This window comes from Alligator mississippiensis, chromosome 12, assembly GCF_030867095.1.
Source record: "Alligator mississippiensis isolate rAllMis1 chromosome 12, rAllMis1, whole genome shotgun sequence".
Classification (NCBI taxonomy): Eukaryota; Metazoa; Chordata; order Crocodylia; family Alligatoridae; genus Alligator; species Alligator mississippiensis.
The window spans coordinates 56,575,671-56,599,454 of NC_081835.1; the positions used below are offsets into that span (position 1 = coordinate 56,575,671).

General features: G+C 42.3%; 1 protein-coding gene across 1 annotated transcript in view; it reads right to left on the reverse strand.

The window, feature by feature from the left end:
• Positions 1-23,784, reverse strand: part of CDK5RAP2 (CDK5 regulatory subunit associated protein 2) — a 109,296-nt gene that overhangs the window by 43,711 nt on the left and 41,801 nt on the right. Inside the window, exons 15-21 of the mRNA XM_006269450.4 lie at positions 23,516-23,613; positions 16,595-16,725; positions 14,977-15,092; positions 12,852-12,980; positions 6,242-6,337; positions 4,004-4,194; positions 325-784 (exon numbers count right to left, since the gene is read on the reverse strand). Coding sequence (XP_006269512.2) covers positions 325-784; positions 4,004-4,194; positions 6,242-6,337; positions 12,852-12,980; positions 14,977-15,092; positions 16,595-16,725; positions 23,516-23,613 — 1,221 coding nt within the window. The remainder of the gene's footprint in view (positions 1-324; positions 785-4,003; positions 4,195-6,241; positions 6,338-12,851; positions 12,981-14,976; positions 15,093-16,594; positions 16,726-23,515; positions 23,614-23,784) is intronic.

Sequence of the window (23,784 nt, forward strand, 5' to 3'; positions counted from 1 at the left end):
CTCTTGTGAACAACTATGGCAGATTTAAGGGAGTAAAGAATCAGGCCCTTAGACTATAATTTATCCATCTGTCCAACAGTTATAATATTCACCCATATCTACTCCAACTGAGCAGCAAAGCTTAATTAATTAATGTTTCTTAAGCACATTGAAGTATAGGATGAAAGGCATTGAACAGCAAGTACAATTAATCTGAAATATATTTGGCAGAAACCTCATCAACTAATTTTTAAAATTACACAAAACCAAGATACACTTTAGAAATAAAGCACTTTGCTGTATCTACCCCCTAAGCGGTAAAAAGAGAATCTTAAACAAACTTACTTTATTTGTTCTACTTGCACGAGAAAGTCTCTCATGCTGCTCGTCTTCCTTAAACACATTTTCTTGCTGGTGATCTTTTTCTGCATTTAATCTTGAATATTTTTTTTCTTCTAAGGCTTCTTTTTTGCCTTCATGTTTGAATCTCATGACATTACCCTCTATAGTCATTGTTTGTGTAGCTGTGTCTTTCAGTTCCACTTTCAACAATTCAATATCCTTATTAATCTGTGGCGCTGTATCTGGATAAAGCTTCTCTTTCCCATCAACAGTTGACTTCAGTTCTTCTTGCTGCTTTAAGAATTTATTGACCTGCTTGAAATATTTGAGTTCAGTTCTTAGTTGAATAATCATTTGCCTAAGATCTTTTTCGTCCTTATTCTCTATTTCTTCAATTGAACATTCTTCCTTAGTTGTGTTCAGATGATCTAACAGTTCACTTACAATTTTCATTTGTTCTTGTCTGTTTTATTCAGAGAGGAAGGAAAAAAAAGCCTTTTGTTTAAGAAAATAAGAACACTGAAGAAACACTTTAGCAGAGCTTGGACATAACCGTATACTCCTAGGAGATTCCATTTTACCTCCGAATAGATCAGATCAGAGGATCTCAAACTATATCTTAGTATGGACCATACCAGAATAGAGAGCTCACCTTATGGATGATCCCCCTTTCCATTCCTGATCTTGGAGACTACATCCCTTTCTCCCATTCCTGATTATCTAATAAGCCTGTAACAATTACAGCAATTGTTTATCCAGAACAACACAATTTAGGGTCATTTTTTCAGAAGAGTTTACCCTCCCATTTGGAAACCTTAATGAAGTGGCCATTGAAAACATGGGAACTACTAAAGGTTGGACTCTGTTGTGAAAATTTGGCCTTTTCACATACTTCAGCTGTCTTTTAACACAGGGTAGAAACTGGAAACAGAGAAGCAGCCAGCAGCATGCGTCAAACTAGCTCTGCAGATCCCCATCACGTGCTCCAAAGATAATCAGTGGTCCATGGGCCACAATTTGGAAAGCAATGTTTTAAGAGGAAACATAAGTTAAATAAGGGGCATTAAATTATACACAAGGCCTCAAATTCCAAGGCTGATTTAATGAGTCCAATAAAGAACTGTTTGAGCCACTAAATATATAAACCAGCATTTAAAACAACAGCATTTTTATATCTGGCATTTGAAATGGAAGATGCTAACTATGCTTTTTATATGGTTTTTTTCTGCCATCTAATATCATTAATGAGAATTAAGTTACCCAACAGTGGACACTCATCACCAGCCAGTCTGGTAATTTATACTAGGACACAGAAAAGATTACACACTAGAGTGCTAAAGATGATGGTGATGGAATTGCTCATTAGCAGACTTTTAAGTAAGGTTAAGAAATAAAACAACATTATATATTCATCTTTTAAGACAGTAATATCTCCTCATCTGCCACTAAGTATTGTCTTGACAACTAAAATCATTTATATTTCTTGGCTGGCTTGAATAATAATGGAAAAGCATAGGACTGGTTGAGTAGAGTTAACTGAGGAAGACAGAACAAGAGCTTTTGTAGCTACACAGAGGCAGAGTACTAGCCTGAACAGGTGACACCGAGATTGGGTCTCGTATTCATGGAACTGCTCGAGACGCTTTACAGAGAAGATAGGTTGTGTAACTTTCCAGAAGCCCCTGTGGCTACCTGAAGAAATGAGGCTGATGAGTACCAAAAGGAGTCACACTAACCTGCAATCCAGGTCATGATAACCTGGGCAGAACCAGTAGAGGAAAAACTAATAGAGGACTCCACAAAGCAGCAGAGAGGACATAATTCAGTATCCTACAGCCAGATGCTTTAGTCGTTTGAGTAAGGAATTACGATGCAAAACTACTTGGTTCCAACTCAACCAGGGACTTGCTGTGTGCGGGTTGCTTAAATTGCTCAGCGCCCCAGTTTCCCCAACTATAAAGTGGGGATAATAATCCTTATCTATTCTACCAGGTGCTGTGAACCTTTATCTGTTGTACTCGTAAAAAGTGTTTTGAAATCCTTAGGTAAAGTGCACTATATTATCAACATTATCTTTTTACCACTCTTTCCGGATGGCATGCTGGGGAAGAAATAATTATTTCCAGAAATCTTTTGTCAGTCTATTATCCTGTAGGGCCAACTGCAGGCAAAGGATAGCATGGACCATTCTACATACAATCATGTAAGTGCCTGGAGTAAATTCAAGGCTGTAATTCACTTGAGGAACAATGTTTGAAATGAACTGCACAAGTGCAGACTGAGCTGCCGATGAAGTTCACCTCAGCTCTGAGAGCAAATACAGCCAGAGAACACTTGAGGCCATCTGCTCTTATTCAGAATTAAATTATATTTGTTTGAAAAATAATTCTATTTCAAAATACCCTCTCCTAATACCTTAACCTTTTGTGTTTTTTAAAAAAGATTTAATGCTTGAGCTTAAAATCTCATGTTCTGTTGTAAAGAAACTACAGCTCTAAACTTCCTTTTTCAATGATGTCAATAAAAACAAGCACTCCCACAAGCAACCCGGATAAGCTTCCCAGTCAAGCTATGGGAGAGGGAGGGCTTTCGTAGCAAAAGGCTTTATTTTACCTCCCACTGTACTCACTTTCAACCCAGAGCCACAGAAGCTAAGGAAATCCCTTTTTTTAAGAGGCAAGGAGACTGAGAATCAAGACTGCTGAAGGTTATAAACAGCTCTGCAACTGCTGTATGACCTTAGGCAGGTCACTTCTCGTTTCCTCAGCAAACCACACTATAAGTTGTTGTGCTTCCTACCCAGCTTAGATTGGCGTTGTGAGGTAGCCTTCAGTCCTACAAACTAATCTCGGCAGGCAGAGAGCACTGATTTCAAATGGATTGTGTTTGAAAACAAGCATCTCTTGAAACAGGTCAGATTGCAAGACTGCTCCCAAGCACGCCATTTGAACATGCACCTAGGACTGCAGCACACTGAGCTGGGACAAAGCAGCCCTGGCCAGCAGGGGGTTCAGGGGGCCAGCCTGCCAGCCCAGGGCTGCTCCCCCATGCTTACTGTGCTGCGGAGGGGCTGGCTGGAACACAAGGGTGCTCCAGTGCAGGGCCAGCCAACAGGCAGCCCCCGCACTGAAGGACCCTTGTGTCCCAGCCAGCCAGCCAGGGCAGCATCTACACATGCAATGCTGCAGAGTAAAAAACCCTGCAGTAGAACAGTACTTGTATTTAGAGTTAATTAGTTTACTCCAGCCTAATAGGGATGCAGGTGTAGATATAAAGTGTTTACTGTTGAGCTAATTAGTATATTCTGCAGTAAATATCTTGTGTAGACAGACTTTCAAATACCTGGATTCCAAAAAAAAAAAGTGAAAAGCATTATTTTTCCCCTCTTCAATCCTACTAGTCCTTCAACCTGAAGAAGATCAGTTTCTACAGTGTAGCTCTATACACAGATATCTTTGGAGAAACTTCTCTTGAAATGGATTTTTCATAAGGATTTTTTCTACTGATAGTATGTTTCCTAATTACTTAATTGCATGATAGACTGAAATGGTTCTGAAGGAGCCTTGCCAATCTCTCAGGTAAATTAGACAGTGCCATTATCTAAATTCACTTTAGCAAAATTACTTTATTCTCTCCTCAAATAGAAATACTGTCAGAAGCAGTGTATAACCCTCATGCTTACCTAGATTCAAGTACAGATGTTCCATTTTCATTTAAAAGAGATGTGAACAGGCTCATCTCCGCTGCTTCATGTTCGCTCATCTCTATTCTGCCGAAGTGTTTGCCAGCTCTATCATGTTCAACCTGAGGCTTATTTAGATTCCTATAATGTCTATCTTTGCAGAAACCCTCTGAAATGTCTACAGGAGTTATCTGTTAAAAAAATTGCAAATATTTTCTTATTAGGCAGGTATGCGGGATTCTATTATGTTCAGGCCTGTAATCTTCTTGTAATCAGGTTTTGTAATTTTTGATGGTCTTAATCTACATTATAAAGCATGCACAGACATTCTGCTTACTGTTTATTAATATAAAAACTAACGAACATCAAAATGGATACGGTTAATTCATACAGATCAGCTGTTTACCAGTTAGTAGATTTCCCTGAAGGAATGACATTCCTGGGAGGTAGCCTCTGACTGGCAGCCAGCTCCATGACAGGGTCTTTTTTGAATCACCTGTCTTTAAGAATTAAATTGTGCTCTCAGATGCTAGGTACAAACCCTTCTTGTAGGGGAACAGTCCCTATACATAGGACATTTATACACGTACTGTTCTGTCCTACAACACGCCAGAGATCTGCTGTTTTGAAGCAGACTCGATTAATCGACATGCAAGCTAGAGCAAACTGTACTGTGCCCTGTGCAGTAGTACAAGTGGAGAAATTTGCATCAGCATGCAGAAAATGGTGGCAGTGCACTTTTGAACTAAAGCACCTTCAATGCGTTCTAGTTCAGAAGCCATTTTCTCAATTTCACCACTTATGCAACTGCAAGCGTCGCAGCGCTAAGTGGTTTTCAAAGCACTCAGCGGCGCTTGCACGTGTAACAACGTCCATAGTGTCTCCACTGGTTCACACTGTCAGTCTAGCTTTTATCACCAGCCACAAAACCATGAAAAACAACAAGTGCCATTAAACTGCATCTATCACCAATCTATATGAGATCTATAAAAGACTTCTCCAAACTTCCATCTCCAATTCCTCTCCATTCAACAGAGTCCATGTAGGAGATGTGTAGACAAAGGGTCATTTTGAATCTGCAGGGGCACTTTATTTACAGCACTCAGCAAACGTGGAGCGAATGAGAGTTAGAGATTTGGTTCCATGAGTCCTCAGGGTATGAGAAAGGAAAAAATGACAGTATTAGATAGCCTTCCATAACTATGGTCTCTCAAAAAAGGCACTGTCAAAACCTCGCTCATTTAAAATGGCCCTGCATTTTACTAGAGATGGCACACAAACTACACTTAGGATCTGTAGGGGCAGCTCTATTGTTCTCCATATAAATAACCTCCACAGATGAAGAGCATACCTACGGAGCACAATGCAACTTCCATTTACATCAATGGTAGTTCTTCCATTGGTTACATTAGGGTTTAGACTGTGCTCATTTGAATTTACTGACTCAGGAGATATCATCAGTGAGAAACTTAAAAGTGTGTATTATAAGCTTGTAAACATAACTGAGAGACTATTTATACTGCATTGTTTCCAGGCTTGTAGAGATCAAGATGGTGCTTCAAGGACAACTGAGAGTGTACCTACGTAAATATAGGTATGGAGAAATTACAGACTTTAAAACACATCACTCAGTATTCTTTTAACTGAAAATTTTTAAAAGAAAAAGTAAGTTTGGATTTGTTTTTAAGCATCTTCCATGAAATAACATATCTCTTTTTATTGACACATAAGGGGATGGCATATTCTAGGACTCTATATGAGTTCAGGTTCTTCTAGTGATTCACTATGTAATTGTTTGAACCCTGAACAAAGATACTCAATTATTTTTGCTCAGAGATGACAGCAGATGGATATTACTACCTCCAGCCACACTATGAACGTGATTGCAATGTCCACCTATTTTAAGGGGCTTTACTTTAAGGCCCTGTAGGACTGGTTGAGTACCTCTCTGATACAGCAAGGAAAAGGACTGAGGCAGGGATTTCTGAGTATTCATGCTAAGGATTAAGTCAAATACCAAGAAACGGTTAAGTGTGCATGATGTCAAGAGATACTACATTCACAGTAAAGATGGACTCTGCCTATTTATAGAGAACTTCAGAGGCTAGTCTTGCAAACTAGAAATACAGCAAAAAGAACTGTCTCTTGAATATATCAAGTTAAATGGCTGTAATTGTGCAACCAAAGCATGTAGCCCACCGGTAAAAATTTTATACAATCTTTTTGACACGATCCTACCTCACTGGTCTTCTCAGAAGGCTGACAGCTCTGTGTATTCTTATCATTTTGAAAATCTTCAGCTGGCGTCACGGTCTCTTCTGTTCTTTCAAGAAACTATATAAAGTATGGAATGATGTGAAAACGGAGCACAAAAAAAAGCATGGTATGAAATGTGCATAAATAAGTCAGTGACATGTCTTAAAAGAAAACTAAAAAATGCCTGTAATACAAAGTAACAAACAGTAGATTAGCTTTCTCCACTAAGATCAAACAGGAATCAATATAAAGAACAGGAATAATTCATACTAGGTACACAAAAATGTGAATTTTCTTGTGTTGACTCACCACGGCACATCTCTCTGAATTTTACAAAAATTCTCCTTTTATCCCTTTCTGCAACAACCCCTGCCCAAAGCCATATTCTCATTGCGTCTATTTTATTTTGCCTTTTTAAATATCTTTTATATCCTAACATTTTATACTTTTCTTCAGTAGTCATGAAAAAGACACTTTGCTAAGCTGTCTGCTATAACAATAAAGACAATTATTATTGCTCTGAAGGTTAAGTTCTGCCTTGTGTTGCATGGATTTGTCAGGGAAGGCAATGATACCAGAATCATCTTTCCCAATTCTTCTTTCTTCCCTGAAAAGAAGCCAGGGAACGTGAAGCCACAAACACTCCTGGAGCAGGGAGAAGGAAGGAAGAGCCACTAACTAGCATGTCCAGTAGCACTCCAAGCCTCACTAGAAGCACAGGAAGGGACTGGAGTTTCTGAAGCAGCAGTGAAGGTGTTGTCGAGTGCACATCACCTCCGGGCATAACAGCATGGGTACTGTTTGCCTCTCCTCGACAGTTCAGCTCCCACAGCCAGTGTGCTTCTGGCAAAAGAAGTCAGAATTTAACCCTCTCTGTAGAGGCAGCTAAAATTGTTCAAATAAAAACAACACTAATTAAACAAATGATTGCTCCGATTATATTAAAGGACCACATTCTGGAAAAGGCTCTGAACGTAGACAACACTTCGAAGACCTTCACACAGCGGCTGGAGAGTAAAAGAGAATTGTCTACCCCTCGACTTGGCTCCCTGACAACTCCCAGAGAAGCAGGTCCACTATTCTTCTGTGCTCGATGCCTCTGAGTGGGATTATAGGCAGAGGCCTCAAGCCTGCGTGTTTTTGTTCACTTACAACAAAGCATGTTTTTAATTCATAAACCCCCATACCATTTATTCACATTCTGGGCTAAAACAGTTTGTGGGGTGTCAGAAGAGAAAATGAAGCCATTGCTAAGCAGATTATAAATGCAGCTTTATATGGCTTTAGCAAGACACACAGCAAATTTTGTGGGCATTTCAGCAGTGAACAAGAATTTGGTCTACAATATGTATACATAGCATCTCATTCTTATCTAAGGCAACACCTCTCAACTCAATAAAGAGATATTTGTTTAGGACCTTTGGTGATAGAAGCTTATTAAGAAATAGAAATGAGATGGAAGAGAATTGCTTACCCACAAACAAACATTTTCTGAAGGTAGTAATGTCTGTCTAAATCCAGGGGCGGGCAAAATATGGCCCGCAGGCCGGATCCGGCCCATGGCGGGTCCCTCGGTCTCCTGGCCCAGGCACAGTCCAGTCGTGGCATGTGTTACCACCCCCTGGGCATGCAGTGGGGCTGGGGCAACTCTGCAGCGGGTCTGCCTTTCTAGGCAGCCCAAGTGGCAGGTAGTTCCTTCTGGTTGCTGCCACTGCCAGCCCCAGCCCCACAGTATCAGCAGGGACCCACGCTGCACAGCCCCAACCCTGCACGCCCTGCACATGCTTCAGGCTCGCTCGCCCAGGCTAAGCAGTGGCAGCACAAGACAGAAGCTGTGGCTCAGTGCAGGGGGGAAGCCCAGAGCCCATGTGGGGCTACTCTGCATCTGCTCTGTGCTGTCACTGCTGCCCCGCAAGGTGGCCCAGAGGTGGCGGTGATGGCAGTGGAGATGCAGGGCAGCCTGGCATGGGCTCCAGGCAGATACACCAGGAAACACTGGCAGTGGGAAGGGAAGGGGCTGTTTTCCTCCTGCGCTGAGCAGCAGCTTCTGTCTCGTGCTGCCACTCCTGAGCCTGGACAGGCGAGCCCAGAGCAGGCACAGGGTGCATGGGGTCAGGGCTGTACAGCACAGATCTCCACCAGTACTGCAGAGCTGGGGTCAGTGGCAGTCAGAAGGAGCTACCTGCCACCTGGGCTGCCTAGAAAGGCAGTCCTTCTGTCGAGCTGCCCCAACCCCACTGCATGCCCAGGGGCAGCAGGATATACCACGGGCAGGCAGTGCAGAGCAGGCGCGGAGATGGGGCTGCATGTGGGTTCCAGCTGATCCGCTCTGCTCCTGCCAGGGCCAGTAGATGCCTTGAAGGCAACACCGTTAGAAGAGTGTCTGTAACAGCCAGGTCCTTTCTTAGGCCAGGCTAAGGAAACATAGCCCTAACCCAAACAAAAAATTTAAAAAAAGAAAAAGCAGAAACTTGAGCAGGGTCAGAAAAGCATCAGCGAGTTGAGAATGTGGACAATAAGCATCTGAGCTGATGCACTAGACGAAAAGGAAGCGGTGATCGAGGGAGTGGGTGTAATAATTGTAACCTGAGTTCATGCAAAACGTAATTCTAATGATTCTGAGAAGATAGACAACTTCTCTCCCAATATCACACCATATCAAGGCCAAGACTCATGACATGGGGACCCAGGCTCAAAGAATTCTGAGGTCATAGAGGGGACTAATACGTTTTCTCTTCTAAACATACTGGATTAGCGTATTAGTGGGTTCCTTTCTTGCCGTATATTTCTGTAACGTGCATGTGTGTTGTAAGTGAATGAAAAACTCAGGTTTGCCTTGTACCTTCCAGCAGTGTAAGACCCTCCACTGGTTTAAATTTAAAAAAAAATGCAGAACAAAGGGGAAGCTAGGTGCTAGCTATTAGCTTACTCTCCCTTTCAAATTTTGCTTAAGATTAATATTTGAATTATTTGGGGGAGTTTACTCATATGGAAATTGTCCAGCCTACTAAAAAATGGAGATGGAGTGCCAAAAGTAGGATAGCAGGGAGGCTACAGATCTGGACTGTGGTGAACTGGCAAAGATTCGTATTAGAAAAGCCCATACTTTGGTCATAGCCGTTGATTTCATGAGTAACACGGAGCTTACTCACCAATTACTTTAGACAGAAAAAAGGAAGTTATTAGCCATTTATCACATTCAAAACAAGACTGTAGTCCAAGCATATTTTTTAAGCAAATTAAACCAGCATATGCACATATCGACTGCCAAGTGGTTGTGGTTGAAACCACACAACCACTAGTTGTTTTTTTTTAAGATTCAACATTGTTCTGGTGCAATCCCTTTTTAGACCAGTATCCAGTTTCATAAACGGTGCTGGTCACACTGAAACAACTGACGTAAAGTTCAGAAGACTGTAGTACATCACTGCAGCAATGGGCTGCAATTTGAATTTTTTGCTCATCAAGTCTTTGAGGTTGAAAAGAAAACTTTCTGTGCTCCAAGGAATACAATCTAATGTTCAACAAAATATTAAAAGAAAATAAGTGGCTTAAGGCCAGAAGGAAATCTATTGAGAATAAGCTGCCTATTTAAAATATTTCCTTGGAGACTGAAAACCTTGAGAATGTTTTTCCTAAATGAACCACTGATACGCTTGGTTTGCAAAGATCCCTGGAGCCTTGAAGGCTGGAATCAGTGAGGCTGCTTCTCTCAGAGAAAGCAGTTGTTCAGAGGACAGTGCAAAAACAACCTTTTTATCCCTCCCTCCCTTTAATTTAAGAACCAAGAAACAAACTATTAAAGGCTGTCAGGCCTTTGGGAGATGCCTTGCAGGGGAACCCAAGTGCAGACTTCTCTGGCTTGCACTCCAGCTTCGTTAAAATGCACATGCCTTTCTTTTCTTTAAGAAGCACCTGAGAGGGTTCTACCTTGTTGCATCCTACCCAGTTTCACTTGGAGGATGCTGACTGGTAGGCCTGTGTGAAGCAGTTAGTATCTGTTTTGGATTCAGATTCGGACGATTTGGGGGACAGCGATTCGATTCAGTGATTCGAATCACTGTCCCCAATCGATTCAGCCAAATCTGATTCAGAGATTCAGCCGTTGCCGAATCCACCAAACCTCCAAATTCGACAGGCCCCATCCCCCACCCGCTCTCCCAGCCCCATCAATGGCTGCCCCACCTGGCCCCAGCTTCCAGCTCTTTAAAAAAAAACAAAAAAACAAAAAAGCGCCAGGCTCACCGGCTCCTGCCAGGCAGGGAGGTGATCCCCAGGGCATCCCACTGCTCCATGCTGCATGGGGGGGCTCTTCCACAAGCCCCTAGAAGCCCTGAGGCTACTGCAGCAGCTAGTGAGTGGGGGCTTTTTTTTTTTTTCTATAACCATCAGGAGCAGGGGGCGAAGCAGGGCAGCCATGGGAGGGGCTGGGAGAGAGGACGGGGGTTGGGGAGTGCTCAGGAGGGCTGGGGGAGCAGGCAGGGGATGGAGCCTGGTGAGGGTCCCCCCACGGTCCACTTCCCTCTCCTCCAGCCCCCACCCATACCCCCTACTTACCAGCACAGAGTCCAGGCCTAGCTCCCTGCAGCAGCAAGTGGGGACTGCCCCAATCTCTGGAGTTCTCTGAATCTTTTCCGAAACAATTCGGACCTTTTTATTGGTCTCCTGATTCGATGCGGATTCGGAGATTCGGCCCCTGAATCAGACCGTATCACCTCCAAATCGAATCAGCACCCAAAGCTTCCCACAGCCCTATTGACTAGTGTCCTCTTAGCAACCCATGGCAACACATTCTAGTGTGGTACCAAGAGAAGCAGAATTCAATATTTTTTGCACTTACTTTCAATTTCCAAAGTGCACCCATCGTAACCCAGAGCCAGAAAACCATGAAACGGGCCGTTTACTGCCAGGATTAATGATATAGTACCTTTAAAACTAAAGGATTAGATTGCTGAGCCTTTAACTTTTGAGTTCAATAGCACCTTAATCATTCTGGCGCAGGTTTGAATATCGTGTTTTATTTGCCTCCTGACTTTACCAGAAGTCGTGGCTTTCATTCACAGGTTATTTTACAAATTTCACTCTTGCCTGTTCTAAAGCTGGGTCCATGTAAATAATTCTTTACTGAATAGCCTTGCATGTTCCAATCACAGCAAGACAAGAGCAGGAAGGTGCAATATTCTTGCCTTGATGCCTCTGGAATCTGTGAGGGCACAGCATCCTCTACAGGACTACTAGGCAAATTGCTAGTAATATTCACATAGGCATCCTGCGTACACTTTCTGCAACACAGATTTATGTACTACATTTTCAGTGCTAACCTAGTCTATAAATCTGTAACTTAACCATTTTAAGATATTGGACGTTATCCCAACAGGCCAAAAAAACCCTCCTTCAATCTATAATTAAAATATATGTGTAAAAGTAACATGAAAGGCCTGACTTGAATCCAGAAAAGCAAGAACATTTTGTATGAATTTTGACAATGGTCTTTATCCCATCTGGAGTACATATGATAAACTACATCCTGATTTGGCCACAGGTCTCTGCAGCATCCAGTCAATACAAAACCTACACACAACTAAATCAAATTATTTCATCATGTCATTGTCCTGTTCTTCACCACTTAAGCCTGATTTAGAAATTCAGTATGAAAAGTAAAGGTGGTGAGCTTTTTCTTTTTATGCTTGATCTCATTATCATTTAGTGAATAGGGCATAGGAAAATAACATTAAAAAACAAAAGGTGCTAGCCACCACATTTAAAGTAACAATCACAACAAGCCATAAAGGTGCACTGGACATCTACAGTACTCCACTGAAGTACTACCATCATGTAGCATGCGACATGGAGGGATGCACCTAGAAATCTGTCCATAAATCTGTGGAGCTTCTTTGCAGTGGCTTCTTCAGCTCCACTGCTGAAACCATCACTGTGCATCTTAGCCACAAGGAAAACAATAGAGGATTCAAGCATCAGTAAATACAATGGTCCCTTTCTTGTGTGTCTCCCATTTGACTAGACCACAATACTGCCCCCTCCATTTTACACTGCTCTGTATTGCACAGGATGGGTGCATAGATGCCTAAAGCATTGTTCTCCCTCCTTTGTGCACAGTGGAACCACACCACTTCTGAAAGACAGAGAACCTTTGTGGCCTCAGAAGTGACAGCTATGTACAAAGCTTTCATAGGACTAAACACCACTCTGGGAACGAAGCTCAACCTGTGGGATTTACAAGAAGCAGTAACTAAGGGACATCTATATTTTATGGAGATGTACCTTTTTTGAAAAATAAAATTAACTCCATGTTGCAAATATAAAAAAAAAAACCACAGTCCCAACTGATATCTTAATATATGTGCTGCTTTCTTAAAATAATGTAAAATATTGTTGACTATAAAATATGCTGGGCTTGACTCTCACAATGTCTAACCTCATACAGCCATTTACATCTTTTAAAAGAGTAATTATAGAACAATATCAGTCTGACCTAGCAGGGTTTCACATCCACTTGGTACCTATGTAAATGATTGTGTGAGATGTGCTGGAGCTGAAATTCAGGTCCAGTGTTTCAGCATAGAGATCCTACCTCATTCTGGTTAAATATTTTCAGCGTTTCTTCTCCCTGAGAATCAAATCTGGAGAATCCAAGTTGTTCTTTCTTCAGATCTTGATTAATTGACTGCAGGTCCTTTACCACTGACAGGAGTTCAGTAACCTAAAAAAAAACAAAAGAGAAACAAACAGTCAGAAAAGGTAAAGTTCATCCTAACGTGTAAAGAAATGCGGTGAGGGAAACATCTTTCTATAAAGCTACACAAAGTGTTAAACTTCAGAACTGTCATGTTCGTTACTTCCAATAAACCTTAATGCTTCTGTCTCTGCCCAAGGGACTGTATATGTTTGAAACCAGCCCATTTATATAATATGTTAGGAGCTTGTGCTCAAGGAATGCTAATTTGAAGGACTATAGTTTCAACTTCAATCATTAAGTACAGGTTCCATAAATCACTTATAAGAAAAAAAAATCAGGGCCTGTCATACCAGCAGACTGATTTGGGAAGTAGTATTCAGTGCAAGCAGAAGTTGTATTATTAGGACAGGGCAGCAGCATTCACTAAGAAATATTTTTAAAAAAATCAGAGGTCTCATTTTCTCTCTCTTAAACCCTTTAAATGCCATTGTGGATAGCACTGGTACAAAAGTAGTATACTGGAGTGGAGAATCCAATCTAAAACTCTTTAAGTCATTATCCTCCAAGACTCATATAGTGTATCAATTTTTGCTAATGAGTCTGCCTAAATTTAGATAGGTGACTATAAATTAAATAAAAGCAGGCACAGTCTCAGCATAGCACTCAGAGTCAATCTTGATGCTGCCACGGGCTTCCTGCTTGAGGTAGAACAAGTCATTTTTTTTGTTTTCAGTTTACTCATCTTAAAGGTGAATCTCACATTCACCGGCAGTCAGACACGAATGACAGGAAGCCATTGATGGATATCTGCCAAAGGGCTCTGATACCAAAAATGACCTTTATGATGAAACTGTGGACGCGCAACTAGCTAAATGCTAAAGCATGTGACGAGAAGTAAGGAGATATGGATTCTACACCATGACAGTTACTTGATGTGCAACCGTGGGCAAATCTAACTTGTGCGTCTTAGTTTCTCCTTTTGCAGTACGGTGGCAATATTAATTTAGCTCATGGGATGTCATACAACATATCAAGTTTATTAAAGGCCATTTAGAAGCTTTGTCTGAAATGCACTATATTAGAGTGTCAAAAATACAGCCTGCAGGATGGATCTGGCCTGTGAAGTTGCTCAGTCTGGCCAGCCAGGCTTCCAACAGTCCACCAGAAATTAGGGGTGTGTGGCAGTGGCCCGTTGCATAATCTGGTGCCCTTGGGTCCCAGTAGACACAGTGATCCGTGGCCAGAGCATAAGCGAGGGCTGATACTGTCCCAGTCACCCTCTAGCCACTCCACTCACCATCACCAGCCCCACTGCCACCACAATCACTGCATGCCCTCTGCCCCATGTCAGTCAGAACTGTCATCGTCTTGTTCCCTGTGCCAAAACCAGTGCTCCCGCTGCCACACCAGGCACACAGCAGTGACAGTAGCTCTAGCTCCAGCATGGGGCATGTCAAATAGTGGGAGCCAGGGCTGCCACCGCCACAACCACATGCACTGGGCCGGACCTGGAGCAACCACTGCTGCCAGAGCCATCTGCAGGCTGGATCCGGCCCACAAGGAGCCCTGCGGTTCAGATCTGGCCTGGGCCACAAGGCGAATTTGATACCCCTGCACTGTAACAATGCATATCACAAAACTACCAACTTCAGTATTATTAAGGATGGTAAGTCCTTGTTAATGTGTTTTTCAGAAATCTCAGACACTAACTATTATTTGGAATCAATAATTTTGATACTGAAGGAATACATTACTGGGTCTTAAGTTTGGATCCAGATGTCTCGGTATAATAAAACTTTTTCTGCAACTCGGCTGTCTTTCAGCCAAGCCTGAAACTCATATATTGTAACAAAAAAGTTTACAAAAAAAGGGATCACAAACTACACACACAAGAATTTTTAAATCCTTTCAGAATATCCCAACTCTATGTAAAAGATCAAAATGTTTGAGAGAGAAAACAAATTGTAAATGTAGGAGAATTAAGTGATTAAAACATTAAATAATAAAAACAGAACAATACCTTTTTTTTTAGTTCTTCAAGAGACAGATGGTCTACCTGTAGGCTTAAGAGACTGTGCTCTCCTAGGCAAATACTCATGTAAGACGTTTGATCTCCACAATAAGATAAGGTTTCCTCTGTCAAAGCAAGCGAGGGCCAGTATTATTTCAGAAACATTACGCCTTTGTAATGTATAAAAATGCTAAATAAGGACTTTTAAAATAAGTATCTACTATTAAGACTGCAAGGAAATGTTTCATCCTCCTTACTAAGCTTTCTGTTTAATTGAAAGAACTTTCCCCTTCCATTTCTTTGTGCTTGTGACATCCAGACATGCTATATGTTCTGTGGTTATCAGCATGCTTTGTGAATCTAATTCTGAATTATAATTTGCATATTTAGCATTACATTTAGAAATAATTTTCAGGGAGGATAAGTAAGGCATGAATAGTTATTCTGTTTTAGCCAGAATTTCAAGCAAATGAACTCTATGTCTCAAGGGTAAAAGCCAGGTTAAATAAAGATACTGAATTTTATGTTGCTGTTGGCTCAACCGGCTATATTAACTGAACAGCCAACAGCTGCTGATTCTTTTCCTTTGCAATTACAGTAAATACTTGTTTCACTTGTTTGTATAAGCACCTGTTCATTTCTAACACGGATTACAATCAATACACATTTGAATCCTATTTAGCCCTCAGACACTGGCCTGGGGCAGTTGCACTGTATTCAAGTGGCTGGGTGCCCCACTAGAAAGAGAATGACCTCTGAGAATTAGACCCAAGACTATCCCCAACTCTTTTTAGCTTCATTATTTCCGAAAAATTACCCTATGAGTTTTAAGCTTGGCACCCTGAAATGAAGACAACCAAAATCTGCGGCCACCTTGAAAAATGTGAGCCTTAAGCTCTGTGTCTCAGGTCTTTATAATGGACAATAACAATAATGCCTGTGCATTTATGCCTATCAGTTCCCTGTGGAAGAAAGGTAGACAAGTCTGTGTATATTCAGAATACCATTTTCAAAGAAAACAGCTTATATTTTTCTTTCTTTACAGGTAAGTATCTGCTAACAGTCCCTTCTCAGAGATATATTAAAAACATTAATGTTAGTTATATTAAAAAACTGTATCATGCTTGAAGTAAATGACAATGTAATGAAACTGTTGACTATTTTCTTCTCCTTCTGAAAATGCATGTCACATTAGGAAGAACCCATCCATTTCTCTAGACACTGACTGCTTATTAAAGTATTGTAAAAGAATTAGATTCCATGGCCAGGAAGCGATCCCGTGGTCATAGATTTATTCGAAGCCAGGGATCCTTGACTTCTGCAGAAAACAGTAAATTCTGAGAGTATGGAACTGGAGGCAGCTTGAAATGATCACTGCAGCAGAATTGCCACAGAATTACTAACATTTGCTGCAGGGGAAGAGAAAAGCTTTCCCTCTGTATATCCTTGACTGCTTAAAGCCATTCGGTTACAAATCCCCCAAATGATCTTTACTACAAGAAAAAAGACAAGAGATCTTTTCACACCTTTATCTACTTTCCAGGTTTTCTATGCATTTACTATAAACCGAGTGCAATAGAAGCAGTTAAGATAAAGGAAAGGGCCATGTTCCTTCAAATATACAGACCTCCTTTGTTTTTTATTTCCTTAATTTGATCCTCCAGGACTTTCCGCAGATTCCGATTAGCTAAAATATCTTCCTCCAGTTGTTTTCGCAACAAAAAAATGTTGTTCAATTCTGCTTGCAGACTGTTTATACTAAACACAAGGAAAGAATCAGAAATTTTAAACAGACACCTTTTAGGTTTCAACTCACACATTCAAAACATTTTGCTGGGTACCTCAGCATCTTTTATACATCAAGGTTTCCATAAAGAGCCCATTCCACAGTAGCAATTGCAGTTTTTCATCACATACTTATATCATCTTGATGCATAGAATAAACAAATACCTACATAGCAAGATGAAAATAAACCTTTATGTATATGCCTCCTTTCTAGATGTTTTGAGAACTGTTACTTTTAAGTCAACTTGAACATGATAGATATATTCTGCAGGCCAACTTCTGCATAATTCTTTTTCAGGAAAATCAAAATGACTAGCTTATGAAAAGTATGTCAAAAAAATAGCACTACTGTGTTATATTGATGGCTCTCTGTGTTTCATTATATTGCGGCCATGGAAATGGTGTCCCCTTGCCACAGAATCAGACTATAAAATTTAAGCCATCATTTTTTTTTTTAAATTACGTTTCTGTTCCTTAGGGCTAAAAGATAACGCTGAAGACACGAACTAAATGTAAACTGATAGTGTTTTCTTTCTCAGTTTACAGACAGATTGAAAAAATCACTTCAAGTCTAAATTGTCCCATTTATCTTAATGGGTGTTAATTCCAGAACCTAAAAGATGACAGTTTAAGTATCAACATTAACTAATTTGTTGAGCATTTTAGCTGAAACATCACCTTAACATGCTTCTTCTAGAATCCCAGATTGCCTCCTAAGTGCCAATATAGCCAGCTGTCCCCTACCTCACTGACAGAAACCTGCAGTTTCTCCCCTACCCCTCAGCAACTTTTACAGAGCAGTTATCAACAGTCTATCAGAAGACCTCAAGCACACTGAAAACAGAATAGCGTAAAGGAAATAAAATGTAATATTAAGACAAAAAAGGCATTGTGGCACTGATTTATTTATCTATTTTCATATTTAATTCATTCCAAATCAATACAAATGAAGCTGCTGCACAATTTCCAACCTACTCCACAATTGTGCCTGAGAATCCCAGAATTTTTTTTCAAGAGTTCAGGTCCAGTTTATTGGAGATTATATCAGAGCACGTGTCAAATAAATAAAATTGTTGTTTCAGCTAAAGTTATGCCATTAAGGATATGTGAATAAAAAGATTCCCATTCCATCTTTTGAAAGAATAATAAGGGGGCTGCTGTTAGGATTTCTTTTAAAACTATTGCTTTAACCAACTGTCCCTTGCTCAAGAATATCTTCAAAGAGAAAGGTCTTGATACTATTTAAAGCTCAGAAAAAAATAACATGTTTCTAAAAGCTAAGTAAGCACACCTCTTTCTCTTAACAACTTAATGAATTAACTAGGAAAAGCATTGATTCCCTGCTGTGGAGAGACGAGACGTCTTGGTGCTGGCTCCGAAAAAGAAAATGTAATTGTTCAAATGGTTGGGAATAAATAATACCTTAAAAAAAAAAAAGAGACATACCAATAAAACTCAGGATATTTTCTTTATCAAACAATTTGATAATGATGGTCATGAGATGACTAAGTTATTTGCAGGACTTGTTTATCAACCCACTGGCTCTACCACCACCTCATTCCGTGATCTGTAAATCATTTTGTCTCTGGGCTACCATATCCTAATCTAGAAAGAGCAGATTATGGCTCTGATTCTGTTCCATCTGAAGTCAACGGGAAAACTATTGGCTTGAATGGTGCAGGATTGGGACCCATAATCTTTCTTTTTTGTATGACACTTTGAGATATATGAATAAAAGATGCCACAAAGCTGAATAGTTATTGTTCTTGTTACTGCAAGATACTGGCATGAAATCCTGATATTGCAGTGTGGCAGAGCACCGTTGGGGTGCTCACCACTTGGAGGGCTAGTGCAGGCTGCAGAGGAGCCTGCCAGGGTAGCAGCAGAGACACCTCCCTTGGAAGGATTCTAAGGGGGGAGGTGTGTGGCAGCGCATCTGTGGGTGCTTGCCACTTTAAGGGCCTGAGCAGGCTGTGAAGCAGCCTGCAGATGACTGCAGAACCAATTAGGCAGTCACATGAGTCACCAGGCCGCCTGATTGGAGCTGGGCTGCAGAGCCTCAGCATAAGAGCAGGCCCTGAGGGAGCAGAGCCAGCAGTTGCTGTTGGGATGCTGCTAAAATAACAGCACTAGCTTGAGATCTGCTGCTCCCAGGAATATCTGGAGGTCTAGGGTAGGACCTATGGAGGTGGGGCCAGAGCCTAAAGAGGCTCAAAGTCCCTTTGATGGGGGGGGCGGGGAAGGGACAGACAGGACATCACTGTCTAAGGGAGGACAGGCAGTCAGCTGACCAGCAAGCTGTAATGATGGAGGTGGAAGCACAGCCTCTGGATAAGAGCCATCTGATAAATGGTCTAAGCGAGCTGGGGCCAGTAAGAGGGAGCCTTGAGATGGAGGCTGCAACAGAGGGCCCAGAAGAGAGACAACAGCTCAGCAGGAAAACCAGGAAGGCCCGGAGGGGTGAAGAAAGACCAAGGCCTAAATCAAAGGGCGGCCTAGTGACAGGCTTTGAGTGAAGTCCAGGTATGTCTATAGACACCTGAGTGGGCAGTAGGCTGATGGTGGGGTTCAGGCACATCTACAGGCACCTGAGGCCCATGGGTTGTAAGGCTGTGTAGCCCCAGTGAGGGGTGCAATAGCGACTCTAGCGAGAGGTAGAGTGGAGGGGCCAGAAGTCTGCATACAGCCCAGAGTACATGTGAGGCACCAGTGAGGGGGCTCATGGCCAAGGTCTCTGGAAGCCTGAGGCCGAGTGTGGCCCAGCAATAGGGCCAGGGGAATTAGGAGCAATTTGGATGCCTTCTGTGAGGCATGGGACATGGTAAAGGGAAGGTCGGAGCTGTGTATAATACCCCAGGCATCGGGGCATTAAATGGGCAACAAAAAGCCCTTCTGAGCTCCTAAATGAATACTTCATGTGGGTATTTCAGAAGGCTAATAGGAGCTGGGCACCTGTCCAGAGGCCCAGAGAACCCGGGAAAGCCTACAGACAACATGAAATCAGTCCTGAACAGATGAGGGCTCTCTTAGAAAAATTGGATGTTTTCAAGTCCACTGGGCCAGATAACCTACATCCAAGAATCCTGAAAGAACTACCTGAACTCGTAGCAAGGCCCTTTGTGAAGATATTCAAGAAGTTGTGGAACTGGGGGGTGGTCCCGGACAACTGGAGGAGGGCCAATGTGGTGCCCATCTTTAAGAAAGGGAGGAGGGATGACCCTGCAAACTACAGACCGGTCAATTTGACTTTGGTCCTTGGAAAAACTTTTGAAAAAATTGTTAAAGAAGCCATCAATCACAAGCTTGTAACTGACAGGGTATTAAGAAGCAACCAGCATAGTTCTGTGGAGGGTAGATCATGCCTGACAAACCTGATGTTCTTTTACGACCAGGTAACTAACCAGCTGGACAAAGGTCATGAGGTAGACATCATTTATTTAGATTTCAGTAAGGACTTTGATTCTGTTTCCCATAAAATTATCTCAGTCAAACTGGAGGGTACTGACCTGGACCAGCCTACAGTCAGGTGGACGGATAACTTGCTTAGAGGCTGGTCCCAGAGAGTTGTAACTGATGGGATGGCCTCATCCTGGAGGACTGTCTCTAGTGGTGTCCCATAGCGATCACTACTTGGACCCGTGCTTTTTAACATATTTATTAATGACTTGGATAATTAAGTTTGCAGATGACGCCAAGCTGTGGGGAAATGCAGGCACACCAGAGGATAGGGTAAAGATCCAGGACAACCTTAACAGACTGGTTTTATGGGCTGATCGGAATCAGATGAGGTTCAACAGGGAAAAGCGCTGGCTCCTACATCTGGGTAGGAAGAACCTTCATGACAACTATATGATAGGTGGTAGCCCACTGGCTGGCACAGCATCTGAATGGGACCTGGGGGTCACAACTGACCAGAAGCCAACAGTGCGAGGAAGTCGCCACCAGTGCAAACTGAACTCTGGCGTGCATCAGCCGCTGTGCTGCCAACAGATCCAAGGAGGTGCTTCTTCCTCTCTGCTCAGCATTGGTGGGGCCACAACTGGAGTACTGTGCCCAGTTTTGGGTGCCACAATTCAAGAAGGAAACAGATAAACTCGAGAGGGTGCAGAAAAGGGCCACCCGCGTTATTAAGGGCCTGGAGGATAGGCCCTATGAAGAGAGACTCCAGGAGCTGGGCTTGTTCAGTCTGGGTAAGAGGAGGCTGCAAGGTGACTTGACAGCTGCCTAACAAATACGTCAGAGGGGAACACCAGGATCTTTGGGAGCAACTCTTCAAGAAGGCACCCCTTGGGAGAATGAAGACCAATGGTCACAAATTAATAGAGGGAAGATTTAAGCTGGACATATGGAAGAACTTCTTCACCATAAGGGTAACTGGAACCTGGAGCACACTCCCAGCAGAGGTAGTGCAGTCACCATCCTTGAAGGTGCTTAAGAGGAGGCTGGATAAGCATCTCATTGAGCTAGTTTGAGCTCTTTAACCTCCTGCCTATGGCAGGGGACTGGACTCAATGATCTTACAGGTCCCTTCTGGTCCACTGACTCTGATTCTATGGGCAGCCTGCCCTATTTTACATGTAGGATTATTATATCAAAGTGTGGCAGGAAAGTTAGGGCAGACTGCCCTAGACAGGTAGGCGGGCCAGTACTATGACTGCCCCTGGGATGGCCCCGTCACATGCAGGATTAAGCTGAAAGAAATTTTAGTGTCAAAGGTCATTCAAAAAACAAAGTAACAAAGTTTTCATTTACACTGTCAGGTGACTATTCAGCAAGAAGCTTAGTTTCTTATTCATTTAAATGTTACCCCAAAATAAGGAATAATACCCATATGCTACCCATTTAACATCTCTTCAGATGAAACAGATTCCATTCTGTAAGGATGTTTGTGAATAATTTTGAAACAGAGCAGAATGCCATTTCCCTTTGGGCACCTGAATGTCAACTTTCTGGTTGCATATGTGGCAGGTTGCCCACTCATGCACAGGCTACAATTCTATTTCCCTTTACATGTGGATGCATAAGCTTAAAAACACCCCACAGGCCCAGCTCTTCTGAAAATCTAGTTGCTCAATTTTGGTGCCCAAAAAAATTGAGACACCTGACTCTGCATTCATTGTGAAATGGCTTTCAGAAGCACTGATCTTTCCCTATACATAGAAAGCCTAAGCATCTAACTTCATTTCTTTGAAGCATCCTGCTGGGACCAGGTGTCTAATTTTTAGGTGTTGCAAGTTTGTAAGATGAAAGCACCTAGGGGGCTCTCTGGATCTCACCCTTAGGCTCCTCTGAATATTATATGCTACGAGACTTGCCTAACGTTATAGAGCAAGTCTACAGTAGAACCAAAAATAGTCCCCAGATATCACAGCTTTGAGGCTTATGCTGGTGCCATTAACCAATATTTCTCTAACACTCATATTTCATTTTATAGGAGTGTTTACAAAGCCCATCTACCTGACCTAGGTGACCTTAACCTAAACGGCTCTACTTGTATTTTTAACTTAATATAACCCACCATAAATTCACCTGCCCCTTAAGCACTTCCTCATCCTAACAGGGTGTGTACAGACATTTGGGGAAGGGGAGGAGGAGGCACTAGAGGGAGGTTAAATCATATTAAAAATAGCCACCTGATCTAACTTAGTGCCTAGTGCAGACTTTACACTTAGATCCCTAGGTAGAGCCATCTATGTGCAAACTGTACAGAAGCTCCAGGAAAGTTAGATCAGTCTATAAATGGCTGACCCAATCTAAGTTAACCTTACCTTGGAGGTAGTTCAACTTAGACTGGGTTGGCCATTTTTTAAGCCGATCTAAATTTCCTGAATTTATGTTCAGTTCCCAGCATATCCCCAGGGCTGGAAAAGCTGAACCACTGGCTGTAGTCTCAGAGCTGAGCTTTTCCTACCCACCCGCCTGGCAACAGGCTATTTTTAGCCCCCCAGTACCTCATCCCTTCCCCTAAGCTGCTCCCGCTGCCAGTTTTATCAGCATTCGCCAATGCTGGGAGCCAAGGAAGTAAGTCCTGCTGGGAGGGATGGTTTGCTGGGGAGAGGGGGGCAGGGAAGTCAGAGGACTAAAAATAGCCCCTAGTCCTGCCCCACCACGGACCCCACAAGCTTCTTTGATCCTGCCAAACCCTCCCAGGCTCCAGCAACCTCCTGAAGTCCCTGTCTGCTCCCTTGATGCCCCTGTGAACACTACCTACCCCACCAATCGCTCCCACAGACCCCATCTGCCCCCGAATACCTCCAAGCCCTCCCATAGACCAAGCCTATCCCCCAATCCCTCCTGTGGACCCCAGTTGCTCCGCTTATCCTCCCTGCAGACCCTGCCTATGCCCCAGATTTTTTTTTATGAACTCCCGGATTCCCTACTGAGCCTGCTTGCCCCCCTGCCAAATCCTCCAACCTCCCCCACTATCCCCCATCCCAACTTACCTTAGATCAAGTGCCTATTTTTAACTTAATCTAACCTTGCCCTAATCTCCCTGAATGTCTGTATGCAGCCACAGTTACAATTCCCTTTCATTTCAAATGCTTGGAGGAAAATAAAGCCTTCACACAGTCCTGAAAAATTATCAGATTTGGGTTGTTTTTAAAATATGCTCACTCATTTTTAAAGGAGATAAAACTGGGCCAGTTTAGGCTGAAGCACCACTCTACTAATTCACGCTTGAATTGTGCCATCTTACACAGGTTTTGAATTTTAGTGATTTTGACCCTTTGCCTTTTTAAGGCAAGAAGATACAATATTTACCTGTCTGAATCTTTCAGGGCCTTCACTAGTGTAGAATAAATATGCTGCTCTTTTCTTAAAGCAAGAATCAGCTCTTCATATTCAGATTCCTTTTTCACCTGAATTAAAAAAATAAAAAAAAAACGGGTTTTTTGGGTTCACATAAATTTCAGATTCTAGGTACACAGCTGTATTTGTAAACAAGTGTTCCACAGGAGATAATTACATCAGTCTCTGCCTTTAAGAAAAAGTGAAAGAATAATTAGTGATTACAAGTGCAGGAGTTGCAG